General features: G+C 40.4%; 1 protein-coding gene across 1 annotated transcript in view; it reads right to left on the minus strand.

Moving 5' to 3' along the window:
* Nucleotides 1-9,841: 9,841 nt before the first annotated feature.
* Nucleotides 9,842-14,258, minus strand: part of traf4a (tnf receptor-associated factor 4a) — a 31,692-nt gene continuing 27,275 nt past the window's right edge. The window contains exons 4-7 of the mRNA XM_072464411.1: nucleotides 14,068-14,229; nucleotides 13,360-13,521; nucleotides 12,499-12,654; nucleotides 9,842-11,835 (exon numbers count right to left, since the gene is read on the minus strand). Coding sequence (XP_072320512.1) covers nucleotides 11,203-11,835; nucleotides 12,499-12,654; nucleotides 13,360-13,521; nucleotides 14,068-14,229 — 1,113 coding nt within the window. The 3' untranslated portion in view covers nucleotides 9,842-11,202. The remainder of the gene's footprint in view (nucleotides 11,836-12,498; nucleotides 12,655-13,359; nucleotides 13,522-14,067; nucleotides 14,230-14,258) is intronic.

Consider the following 14,258-nt stretch of genomic DNA (forward strand, 5'->3'; position numbering starts at 1 on the left):
ATCAGGACAATGGTTTTAAATTGCATAACCCCCCAAAAATGCACCGCAGATTCCTCTCTGAGCATCTTCCATCCCACAGCTATAATCAGGGCCAGGCAGACTGGATGAAGTTCCACATGTGGAAGAGCGGATTTAAAATGTGCGAAAAAGACTCCCGCCTGTCTCCATGAAGAAGGAGCCATATCTGCATAAAATTATGAATTCTATGGATTAATTTAAGAAGATTTTTGGGAGAACTTCAAAACTGTAAAAACGTTTCTATTCTGCATGTGTAAGTTACCAAGAGGATCAAAGGGGCATTATCTTTGTACCAATCCCAAGCCTGGACCCATTTGTGCAAAATGAAGCACAAATGGGTTCAATCTTTTAAAATTGTCTACAATAAAATGGGCAAACTATTCAAATGAGTGAAACGTATAAGTCACAATCAAAAGATGATGTTCTCTTTGTGTTGGTCCCAGGTTATGATAAATCAGAGCTACATCCAGAAGATGGGTTAAAGCCATTTTATAGTAGCCAGATAAAATGCTGTGGTGAAGGCAAGGAAAACCCAAGAATTGTGGCTTTATTGACAGAGGAATGTTGGTAGCCCCAGTATGTAAATCTACTATAAGCTCGATGAGTGTGGGGGCAGTTGTCGACTGGTGCCACTGTGCTGCATTCTGGGTAAAATATCTACATAAACATATAGAGTGTAAGCTTGTGTCATGGATTTGTGGTGTTGGCCCAGAGATTGGCTGGCGCCACATTTGGCCCTCGCCATTTTAGATCCAGATGTGCTCATTTTCTGCAAAAGGATGAGAGAGAAAAAGCTGCAGAGAATACAAACATGACCTTTGTGCCCCCTTTTTACTCCCCACATCCCTCTGCGTGCTTAGTCTCCATCAATAAATCAATTAATTCAAAAAATTGACATTTAAGTTTTTTGTTCAATCACATTCATGAAGTCTGGTCTGGACCTTGAGACTCTGTGTCTTATACAAAGACTAGTTTAGTAGATTTTTGTGTGCAACAATGTGTTAAAATTGTATTTGGTCATATTTCCTTTGTTCCCCTCACTTTCAAATTATTTAAAATGTTTGTTTAACTTAAATAGATTTACAATATAGTTTTTAAATAATTGCACATTTGACACATATAAGTCTTAGCGCCTTAAGCACAAAAGCTTTTTAATTACTTTAGGCAATATTCATTTTATTTAGGTGCTCTACCTTTGTAATTAGCTGCCCTGACGATGGTCATCATGGTCTGAGAGATTGATCCAATTCAATTACTCACGTGCAGCTGACAATTAGTGTCTGTTTAAGATGCACAGCTAACGAGGAGCACGCTGCCTTCATGCATTAGCTCATGTCTGACATTGTTCACACACAGACACATATTTAACCCGCTGAACGGTCACTGGGATACAGGCCTGCTCCTCTGGTCAATAAAAAGTGAATTAAATATGCACTATGTAGATTCACCAAAGCTTTGATGTGTGCAAGAAAGCTTTATAACGTCTGCTTTTATCATCATCCACAAAATGAGAAAGCAGACAACATTGTGCTAATGTTCACATCCAGAGGGCCTTTTTGAACTTGTCAGAGTGGGAGGAGGAAATAAAAGTGTGGTAGAAGTTTCCAGGCCTGCATTGTGTTATGATGAAGAGGCAATAAAATATAAGAATACTCAAAGGAGAAGACTGAGCTCATTGTTGAAAGTTCTCAAACGTCCCACAGCGTCAGACAGTGTGAAATCAGAAGGAGCCTCGTCCAACTGTTCGTCTGTGAGAGTCAGTCCTGCCCTGCTGTAATGAGGCAGAACGAATCAAATATCATAGAGTACAATAAAGATAATCATCCATTTATAGTCGCTATCTTTGATATAAACCACTCGATTTAATCATTCATACAGAAGCCATTTTAATCCTTTTCTTAAAATTTAATACAATTTCACATTTTAATACATGTATTGAATACACATGAATCAATTTGGTCTCATTTTATGGGCCTGTTTGTTTTACGGAAATGTGAATTTATATACTACCATTATCTATTATTTTAATGCCATTGTTCTCAACACTTTCAATACAGACCAGTAAAATAAATTAAATGCTTTTTGATTCAGAGACCTGTCATTATTTTAACCACTAGCATAATTGTTGTTTACCTTTCTGATAAACTCGATTGTAAACATGTGCACTTATTATTTTATACGAAATTAATTTTGTACATTTAAATTAAGAACACATTGAGTAAACGTGATTTAAAGCACCTTTCTAAGTCTGAGTAACCTGGTTGCCAATAAATGTCAGCCTTGTGTCAGGGCAGCTTGGCCCGGCAACAAAACATCAATTGTTTCCAATTGGCAGAATTTCCACCCCTCAGCCACAGATCTGGCCAATCAGAGAGCGGCTAGAAGGAACTGAACACATTCACCCTGGCAACGGCTTCAGTCTACCTCCAGAGCGTCCTCTCTGTCTCCATCAGACGGCCAAATAACAGGAACTCAGATTGGATGAGGTAACCTCTAATGCAACAAAGGGGGGTGTCTGTGGTCTCTGTGCGTATGATAATGTCCCTCTGCAGACGGGACAGGAGTGATCACACATGAGGAGGTTATCTCCAAGCAGGAGCAGGGCGTTTCTACAGTGAGGTCCCCCACAGAGTCCTGTGGGGGAACAGCAGTGATATCTGAGCCTCAGCACTGATGTGGGAACAGCCTTAAGACAAGTGTGGGTGGTGCAGAGGGGCGTAAGACAAACCACACTTATTTGAGTAACCCTTCCCTGACCGCGCCTCAGCAAACACACATCTGTAGCACATCCAGTCATCTTCAACTCTCAAACGTTGACTCCCCATACTACTCCGAGAGACTTATATGGGATAATGTCACCCACAACATCCCTTTTGTCTTAGTTCTGTATTTTTCTGAACAGACATGAGACATGATGTGTAAAATGGCAGCTCAATCACCTTCAGTAATAGTTTATGCTGTAACCAGGCCAGTGTAATCCATTACTAAACTATCACTGATCACTTCCAGTTGCATCTGGCCTTCCTGACGCTCAAGCAATCCCCTTGCCCTCACACCATAATCGCTGTTGACACAGGAAATTTAATCTAGATATCTTGGTGATGATGAAAGTGGTTGTAATAGGATTAAACTGAGCCTGACAGGAGTGTGACATTGCCACTGCAGGGCGTTACTCCACAAGTGCTGCACTCTATTACTGTACATAGACTGAATATCTGCAGAATTGTCTTTTTAACAACAAATACATACACAGGAATTGGCACTTTTTGTTTTTCCTCATAAGAACTTTTTGACTGTCGGCCTATTGTCCGTATCAGTATTAACTTCTTCTCAACTGTACAGACGTAGTCACCTGTAAATGTATTGGTAATAAATGAATACCGGTAGTCTTCTATTCTCTTTCTGGATTATGTTTTGATTTGACACATAGAAACACAAAAAGGATAGAAAAGAAATACACAACTGCAATAACATATAATTGTACGCTGTGAATACAACAGACATACCCTAAAATTAGCTTCTGCCCTATGCTATCTTAAGACATGGCTGATTGTGGGTATTTCTCCCAAAAAGTATAAACTTGGTGTATTTAAAGTGACACTGGCAGGGACTCAACAAGAGATTGCAGTGTTTCGCGTGTCTCTGTGTCTAAATGGCCACAATGTTTTATCGTGTTGCTGGGATTAATTTTGGAGCGTTAATCCGATTAGTTCTTCGTTGAGATTATTTCCAGTTCAAGATACAAGGGTTTTCACACCTACAATGTTATATTATCCATCGAAACTTATTCTCATTTACTATAGCTGCACTCCGTTGTAGCAAGGTTAAGCGTATTGAGCCGCATGAAATTGATGTAATAAATAGGTCAAAAGATCAGACAGTTTCCACTTAAAGTCTTTTTCCACGCTCGTGTACTGTATCTATGCCATGTAGCCTCTTAACATGGCGTCAGATTATGGAAGCGGAGCCGAAACCTCAGAAAACCATTACTTACAAGCCAAAGGCAAGGGTTAAGAGGATCTGCCAAAGAGCTTTGCATCCTCAAGCACCAACCAACATTGTAAAAGGACCTTGGAGTAACATCTCGTTTTATCTGGCTAATTGTGGTGGCGTTAATTCAGGGGTAAATTCTCATAATTTGCTCATTAAATTTGATGGGAACAATATCACAGAGTTAACAGTCCCCACCAGACGTGCAGTAAGACACCCTAAAAGTGTCCCTTTTGAGCGCTTGATATGTGTTCTCATAAAATTCACTTTAATTGTTTGAAAGATATCTCATTTCAGTCCTAAAGGTTTATGGCTTGATTTTATGATGAGTGTGACTCTTTTGGGTGTAGATGGAAACTTCTAGAGTGACAAATGACATGGTTTTGCAAATCGAATATCGGCCCTGCAGATAAGAAAATAAGGAAACACTAAATTTGCTACATGTGCAAGACAAGTCAAATCCCATATCTAAAAATCAATCATCTTAAATTATGATTTTGTCTTTGAAGTTTACAGGATGGATCTTTAAATGGATAAATTGCTCAATTGGCCATGTACTAATCATACACGCAAAGATAAGAAAAGACACATTGTTTAGACAAATGTTACCTTCAGCCAATTTAGAAAATGAGGATGTAAATTTCTTGAAAAAAGTCCCCTCAACTAATTTACTCATAAATGAATAAATAGTAAACATGGAAAATATCAATCCATAAATTTTTTTTCATCCACTTAATCCTGTACCGGGTCACAGGTGCCACAGCCTGTGCAGAGAGAAGGAGAATTCCCTTTCCACACACTTCCTCCAGCTCCTCTGGGGGGATCTCGAGGGGTTCCCAGCCGAGAGACAGCGTCTCCAGCCTCTTGGATCTTCCCCGGGGGCCTCTTCATGGTGGGACATGTCCAGAACACTTCCCCAGGGTAGCGTCCAGGTGGCATCCAACTGGCATCTCTCCCTGTGAAGGAGCAGCAGCTCTACTCTGAGTTCCTCCCGTGTGACCGTGGCCTCTGATTTGGAGGTGCTGATCCTCATACATCCGCTTCACACTCGGCTGTAAACCGTCTCAGTGCATGATGCAGGTCCTGGTTTGATGAAGCCATCAGGACAACATCATCTGGAAACAGCAGAGATGAGATCCTGTGGTCCCCAAACCGGACACCCTCTGACCCCTGACTGTGCCTGTACAAAGATACACGCTGCCTCAGGAGTCCCAAAAGGGAATAGGACTTCGAGCTGCTGCATCAACATTGGAGGTCGAGAACATGGTCCCCCAGGTAAACAACAAAACCCCAATCGACAATATCAACTTTTTTTTGTATTTTACACATTAAAGTGTATATGACATCGTGCGATTTGTGTGGCAGTTTGTCAAAACTTAAAATAGGCACGTTCACTATGTTTTTTTGTGTCATATGCACTTTAAGCTACAATTTCTTATAGCCCTGTGTGCATGTGTTGCCAGATATGCCAGCGCTGAATCATCTGACAGTCCTCTCAGTCAGATACTGTTTCTTCCTGGTTTGTTCCTGATCAATGAGACATTTGTCACGGCTTGGGGGAGCAGATACCTCCAGCTGTTCCCCCTGCGGGCTACTATCACTATATTGTGTTCATACCAGTTCATAGCAGGTCGACCATTGATCCACACCCAGCTGCATCGCTCAGGCAAGGAGCCACTGAGGAGCCGACCTTTGACCCCTCAACCGCTGCGGCTCCTTGCTTTGTTGCCCGCTTTAAAAAGAGATGAAAACTATCAATCACAGCCTGCATCTGAGCAAAAGCATAAATCAATAGATAAATGAGGTGTTTTCTGCTTTTTTATCGAATGAGTCGTTCATCTGTGGCGTTGTATTGGAAGAAGGAGGTCCACCTTATCCCAACTAGTGAAGCTTGAGTTAGTCAGTAAGGCAACATTATATGGACGGTGTAAGGTACCGGTATGTTCCAAAATGTATTTTTAAGGTGGCTAAACTGGATACCTTTCCCCGAAAACTCTCTGTAGAGATACAAATACAAAATCATCAATTATAATGAATGATTGCAGTGTTTCTTAAACTGCTGTGTTCCTTATGGTGGTACGCCGACATCTCTTTAGTTCTAGTGTTTTTTTTTTTTTATTAGAAAGTGTTTTATCCATATTTTTTGTCCTCTTTTTGAGTAATTTTCCTATTGTAGACCTGGTTTGAGAACCATCGGATTATTGCATACATCATACGCCTTTGAAAACCCATTGCCTGAGTTGATTTTATGTCGCAGTATTGTTTGCAACATGCTTGTATAGGTCTATCTTTGCCACATCGTCACCAGAGTTAAGACGTGCGCAATATCACACAATGTTATTTTGATAATTTTAGAAATCTACAAACCATATTCACTACGATGTCTGTTATGGTTGTCATGTAAGAGGCTACATTGCGTTGCCAGCAGCTGCTGCATTGACTTGAATCTACAAAGGAAAATGTCACAATATTTACTGGGTGCAGTACAAGCCCTTGGACTGTAAATGGGTCGCAGAGTATGAGGTTTGGGTGTGGACGAGTCTTTTGTTGCCCAAAGTGAATAAGTAAGACTCTTCCTTAGTCAAACATCAACTCATTGTTTGTGTTTTATGAGCTCATGTTCAATTCAGCGCACGGCACATTCTTCAAAATTGCTTAAGAAACTGTACCAATAATACAACAAACTAAATCTTCATCAAATCATTACCTGTGTTTATTTAATGCCAGATGCCCTGTAACTTTTCTGGTAGAGTGTATCCCACCTGCTTGTATCCGTGGAGATGTTATGGCTTTGTCTGGAATCAATAAATCACTCAATATAACTTTACTTATCCATGAGAAACAATTGAGCAGTTAAAATGACATATCAATAGAATCACTAATAAAGGTCTCAATGCAGCTAGACAGGAAGAATTGTCAGATATAGGGTCAGCAGGAGAATAACAATGAATGTTCCACCATATGACATTATCTATCTCCATGGAAACAAACCGGTAACACCACTAAGCCAAGCCACAGGTCAGATATGTGGAGAAACGAGCCCATTCACAGTAAGAATGCATCGTTTTCAAATCATTTTTGAGCAATAATGTTAATAATACTGTTATAAAATATGCAAAGCAGTAGCAAAAAAGCAGCTGGTGGACTAGAAAAGTTCAGTTCAATGTAATTCAGACTCAAATTCCAACCCTGAAACAGTCACTGGTCAATAAAAGACAACCAACATTACACGCACCTTTAAAATACTATGACAAAAACATTATCGTTTTCAGGGGACCACCCAGTTCTTGTGGAAAAACCCCAGAGACATACTTTATAAAATGTTTACTGCCAGTTTCCCCCATCTGTCGGACACACCACTGCCCCACGCTGGCCCTGTTGCCACCGAAGCAGAATTGTGCACGAGGGACGACAGCATGGCACCATATTACAAACCGCAATGAGCCTTTGATGTGATATTTTTTATGTGAGGAAAGCCTTGTATTATGGGCTGGGTCCCACTCGTCCTATAGTCCTCCCCCTCTCCTTCCTCCTCCTCCTTTCTTGACTCACTGACTTTGCCTATGTCCTTTGACCAGGCACATAGTTGTGTATCCAAACAAGAGTGACCTGTAAATCATTGTCCAGGAGGTTGGGGTCATACCAAAGAGAGCGCAGCCAAAGTGCAGCGCTGTGAGCTGCACGTGACTCTGCTCTTCACGGGAAAGAGCCAGAACCGCTAACGTATAATTAGTTGTTACTATTTTTTACTGAATTGGCCCACAGCAGTGCAACACTGTATACGCCCAGAGCCAGGAAACTTTGAGGCTTCAGACATTGGCTTGAGCTTTTAATATGGAATGAGCCCGGGGGCTATACTAAAGTCAGAGTCGAATCAGACTTGAGTCACTATTTTCATTACTTGAGATTTGACTTGATAAAATGGATTATGACTTGAGACTTGACTCGGACTTGAAGATCAATGACGTGTAATTGACTAGAGATTACGTCTAAAAAAAACATGTCGCAGACTGTTTTTTTCCTTCTTCGAACTGGAACATGTCCCTCACTTTGTGACGAGGAATTCAGTTTTAAAGGGACCATTTACAAAAAACATATATATAGCAAAATAATGAGCTGTATTTGGTTATTTTATATAAACACTTATAAATGACATGAAACTCAAAGCAGAGAACTTGGACTTGACTTGGACTTGACTCGGACCTGAGGCCAAACTCGAGCCTTATGTGGGAGAGAGTATATGATTGTTACACTGTCCACATTTTACTATTTCAGTTCAATTAGGGCCAAGGGAGGGAACTGCTAATCATGGGTAATGGCCAGTCCCTTTCAAATGCGTCAAGCCAATAGTATTTTCTTTTTTTATTGCCCATAACCAATCTCTACAGATTTTGCATTGTTTCTTTGTCTTTAGATTTCCATTCTCTGACCACGAAAATTTAAACATAGGCTTACAAAATACCCCAACATACCGTATATCGAACCTCACAATTTAACCAATGTTGTTCACTGTTCACTAACCATTAAAGTCGTTGTGTTGGTCCAGTCCCAAGCCTGGTGTGAGTGCAAGGAGGGACATCCGGTGTAAAACCTGGAGGAAATCAATGCTAAATCAATATATTCAATCAATAACCCTAGACAGATGGATTGCTCTGGCAGATGTGAGCCTCTGACCCCTAGTTTCCATAGAACAAAGATGGCAGAAAGAAAAGGCCACAAAAGCCAAATATAGACTGTTTTTGTAAAGGTTTAGCTCTGGTATAGTCTCAGTTTAGTCCTAATTTTGACATAGCGTGCATGCAAATGTAATGCATTCTTCTTCTTTTGCTCTTCTTTCTCTTTTGCTATTTCATAAATAAAAATGAATATGAGCATTAAGGCTTTGACAAATAATCATAGTCATATTTTGATCATCACAATTGTTATCTGGACTATTCAGATTCTAAAACATGGTTAACAAAATGTCTTTTTATAACAAAGACAGTGGCATAATTAAATCAAAATGACAAAATAATAAACAATTTATCATTTTCACCAATAATACACTTAATCTATAAATATTCTCTACCTAAAATCCTTCAGGTACAATATTTCAACTTTTATTTAATTGATAATGCTCTTTTTTATAATGACTTTGATTGAGTTCTCTCATTTTTAGATAAAAATTGTATGAAAACAATATTTCTTTAACATCAAATTGAGCACCTTGAACAGAAAACAGGACTGTCATCCTTTCTTTCGTTCTCTTTTACTTTGACGTTAAAAGCACATTTTCCTGCACCCTAAATCTTTCTCAATTGAACATGCAAATCACGAGCTAAGGCGAACTGCTGGCCTGGCTTCAAAGTGCGGTCTTTCTCTGACAGTTCTGCTTCTTCGCTTCTGTCAGACTCCAGCAAGAAAACGCACAGAACAGACACAATTACCCTGGACGAACTTCAGTAAATACTTACTAATGCGTGTGTCAGATGGTCAGATTTAGTATGGGAAACCTGGAGGAGTTCTTAAATATTGCATGGAGCCAATGAAGTGTTTAAGATTATTTCTCTAAGTCTTGACTTTGCCTGAGATCACTACAGAAAGTCAACATTTAAAACAGAAAATCAGCTTTAATTGTTAATTGACTGTGAATTAAAGCTTTGCCTATATTTTCATACTGGAAATTGCTAATAAACTAAACTTCTCATAATTCCTCAGTGATTCAAATTTTGATCTTTTAGTTAAGTTTTAAGATGTGGTGCTCATCCGGATGAAATCAATATAATAGTGATTTTACTATTTAAATTATGAAAGACATTTGACTTGGTGTAATAAAGATGCACAAACAATCAAACATAATATATGGTACTTTATTTCAGTTAAGAAACTGACAAGCACTCCTCAATCAACATATTAAAACATTATTGCCATCTGTTCAAATCTCACAAGATGGCTCCTTAAAATAAATACTTTTCAGAGGAAATAATACAGAAAGAATACCATATGTGAGGTTGGAACCGCACAGACGAGAGACTAAAGGGTTTTGAAAATCCCCAACCCGAATCTCAACAAAACAAAAACATGTTGGTATAAAACAGCTAAGCATTTTTAAAAATACGGCATCTTACAAAACCTTTTTTACTCTTTGCACTTTTTAAATCACTGTAAAATATCAGCTGGTATCATGACAAGAAATCAGGAGTCGTTTTCATGTAGGAGAAAAGACAGAATGTGCTTCTGTTTTGTACATTTGTATTCACATCTCAGAGAATATAGTCCTTTTAGTCCAGGTGTGTGACAGGGCTCGAGTCCTCGGGATCTCCTCTGTAGCGCCTGCTTTGCACCATCCACAAAATCAAAGCAAAGTTCAGAAAAAAGTACTCAAAATTGGATTCAAGGTTATAAACATTGATATAAAACAAACAACATAAAAAAAGGTTTCTCTTTAGAACATGACCCAAGTGAGGAAAAAACAGTTATGAATTCTGATTTCAAGAATACAGGGTACAGTACAAAAATGTGGTCCAGGTGACAGAATAATGAAGCATGCAGGTTTTTGAACAACTGTCCTGCGCATTTTCCTCACATCCTCACTATAAAAAGGCATGGCTTTTCCCTCAAAAAGAAAATCCAGCCACTGTCTCACTGCATTTGCCTGTATTGGCCATTATGGAACCAGATGGTAGTATCAGCTTTTTTTTTCTTTTTTTTTCATTTTAGCAGGTCCAAAAGATGTTTATGAATATGGTGGAGCTGCGCTTGTTTCACAGCTAGACTCAAAGTCCAATGCGCTTTAAAGGATTATTACAGTATTATGAGCATGTAAACAAAAGGCCGCTGGGCTTGAGTTGTCCTTTAAAAGCACAAGCCAACACACCTTTTTTTTTGTTATAAATCTTTCAACGTTAGTACTGCAGAATATAGAAATGAAGTAGCATAACTTAAGATAAACTTTCTAGGCACTGGTTGATTTCCAAGGCGTTTTTCATTGTAGACTGTGATAGAAGTCAACAAAGATAAAACAAAAAGAAAACAGTTGAGCGTGATGGTATTTGCAAAGACCAAACACTTTCTCTTCTGTCATATACCTCAAGGTCCTTTGCCAGCCTTTTGCTCCGAGCTCCGAAAAAAGGGCAGTCTAAAGGATCAAAGAGTCTGAAAGGTCGTAGTTCAAAGGTCAAGTCTCTCTTCCATGCACAGAACAACCGTCGATTCTCAGCCCATTATTTTCTGGGGAATCTCTATCGACGCCTTGATGAAGATGCAGTTGTCCCGGACGTAGTTTCGCTTCTTGATCTCCTCGTGGGAGATGAACTTGGGGTATCCGAACCCCAGGGTGCTCTCGTCCATGGAGTTGCGATTGCTGCTCGGCTTTTGGAAGTTTTTCCAGTTGGGGTCGGGGTTGAACGTTTCAGTGATGTGCTGCGGTTTGGATAACGACGGGTCGCTCTGGTCCATGATCGAGAAAGTCACTTTGTAGGAGAAGGGCCACTCCAGGAGGCTGTCGTACTCTCCCGGTAGAACTCTGATGTACACGGAAAGGTGGGAGCCCTCGCCGCTGCCGTTCCCGTTCAGGAATGCCGAAACCTGCAGCTTGTAGCCATAGCGATGGGTGTAAAAAGGTGGGCTGAAGAACTCGTGGTTGCTCCTCATCTTCGCCTCTTGGAGTTTTCGAGAATAGTCGTTGAGTTTCCAGATCAGGACGCCGTCGTGGCTCACGGACAGCTCCTCCATCTCCCGCCGCAGCTCCAGGATCTCCTGCCGCTGCCGTCCCACCAGGTTACACATCATGGTCAGGTGGGACTTGGTGGTGTCCTCAAGGTGCCGGCCGATCGCCAGTTTAGGGCACTGCAAAAAGGGGGAAGGGACTGCGTGAATTCATGCTGATTACATTACGCAACACAGTTTTATTACAGATCATTTAAAGCCTGTCCTGAGATAACTAACTGATTTATTTATTTATTATTATTATTTATATTGATTGGGATCAATTCAAGCAGGTAATTTGCTGCAAAATTACAATAAATAATCATAATAAAGCAACTGCAGTAACTACATCGTCTGACCATTCGACCGTCTCAGATTGCGCCCGACTTCTCAGACTTACTACTGTATATTTGAGGAGCTGGCATGTTCAAATGGCTATATTTAATAGCGACTTCTCTATGCTAAAAGATGAGAGTTGCTTCCTGCCAGAACATCTGTGAATGTGTGCAGCCGACAGCACAGGGTAAGAAACTCATCTGCTCACACTCTTTTTTTTTTTTTCCTCTCCAAATTGACGTCAGATTCAGAAATAGGCCGACACACGACGCAAACATACAAGCTCATTAAAATAGAGCTTACAGGCAGACGAGCTATAAATATTGCAGCAGAAGATTCATTCCTATGGACCTGGTTTAGTCCTGATGCTTTAGACGTAGTTTAGTCCTTGTATAACGCATTTCTCTTGCTGTAATGTCGTGTATTAAAAAAAGCACTTAATAAGGAAGATATAATGGCGCATCTTACCCGATGTTTACAGCCAGCGTCTTTAAAAGGGCAAAGGACCAGTGCGCTGCCGCAGTTGTCCTTGACGTGATTGGCCAGATCCTCCCGGGCGATGTTTGGGGTGCCACACTGGTTCGGACACTGCACGGGGAACCGAGGGCAGTGGTACTGGTGATTCTGTCAAGGAGCATCAAGACACGGCGTTAATGTGACAGGCAAACATGGCAGAAAAACAGTGGCAGGAGCGAGATGAAAAGGTTACGCACAGACAAAGCGCCCTTTAAATAACAATTCTAAAAATACATCAGAGGCTTTATTAATAGATCCTGTTCTTGACAAAACCACATTCTGCTTTTACGTCAATGAGAGCTTTGTTCTAACTTCTGACAGGTACTTCTCAGGCACTAAGGCTGCTCACATTTTAATTGAGATCAGATGAGTCATTTCTAATTGCCAATGACTTGATTTGATAAAATAAATAAAAGCATGTGTATAGGAGCAGCGGTCAGAGTTTTGGAGGCAAAGTTTTGTGTTAAAAAGGCAATTAGTTAGCCTGTGTTGTTTATGTTCCGGTGATTTATTTTGAAAGCCATTTTAATTTTATTATATGAAGAGAAAATAAAAACATTTTAATTGACTACAAAAAGATAGAAAAGTTAACTTAGAACTGAATCCTACCCTCAAATCAAAAGATACATCCCAAATCAAATTGTAATTGCAGTGATTGACAGGAAAGTATAGACTTATAATAAATTGCAATTGATTTATTGTTTTTTTTTTTGGTCATGTTTACCAGCCTGGCACATATTTCAGATTTGATTTGAGGTGTGACAATTAAAGCACTTAGAAAACAGGCATTTGAGGAGATAAAGCGTAACAAACCTGGATTGTGTCAAAGACGAACTCTTTGCCGCAGTACTTGCAGGGCTGTGTGCGTTTGGGACACTCGGCCAGGCTGTGCTGGGACAGAAGGCGCCGCATCATCCTCGCCCCACATTTGTTCTCACAGTAAACGCTCTCCTGGGGACACACTCCCTGATGGTTCTGGAGAAAACAAAAACACTCCATTAGAGCTTAATGCATTTCGTGAATAATGCACAAAACACCCTTGTCCTATTAAAGAGTCCTATTTAAAATATTACATTTATAATGTCGCTCTTTCTCTATATATAAAACAAACATAGAAGGCAAATTTGATAAAACAATTTATAGTAGCATTAGCGTATTACTGATGCAAACTTCTCCATAAACATGTCTTTGACGATACATTTGCTTGTTTGCATCACTGTGCTAGTCGTGAGTGTGTGTTTCCAGTGTTGAGAGCCAAAAATGAGGATTTTGCCCTGACTCTGTGTAAACAGGAGCCCATGTAAACACTGGAGGAGCTGAACTGGCCGAGGTGTTATGAGGCAGTACTTTAGTTTCTCCAGTGAAAAACATGAAGTGTAAAGGCTGTCTGCCAGCACATTTGACACATGTTCCACTGCTGCTCAAAGAAGCTCTTTATAAAGACATGGAAATGATGTACTGTCACCCAGGTACTTTACGCGCTCCTGTCGAGGAGGGAAAACACAGGCAAAACATGTTTACCTCGTAGGCCTCGCCGGTGAACTCGCTGCCACAGAACTCGCACTTGACTTTGCGCTTGGGACAGTCGTGCTGCAGGTGGTCGGGCAGGTCGCGCCGGGTCAGCTTCACAGAGCAGCGATTTGGACATGGGATGACGTTGAACGCACAGGTGGAGAAGTGGCCCTGAAGTTGGACAAAGGGAAACGTTAGTC

Source organism: Eucyclogobius newberryi, unplaced genomic scaffold (genome assembly GCF_026437365.1).
Source record: "Eucyclogobius newberryi isolate DKJ021-1_F unplaced genomic scaffold, fEucNew1.0.hap1 SCAF_10, whole genome shotgun sequence".
Taxonomy (NCBI): Eukaryota; Metazoa; Chordata; class Actinopteri; order Gobiiformes; family Gobiidae; genus Eucyclogobius; species Eucyclogobius newberryi.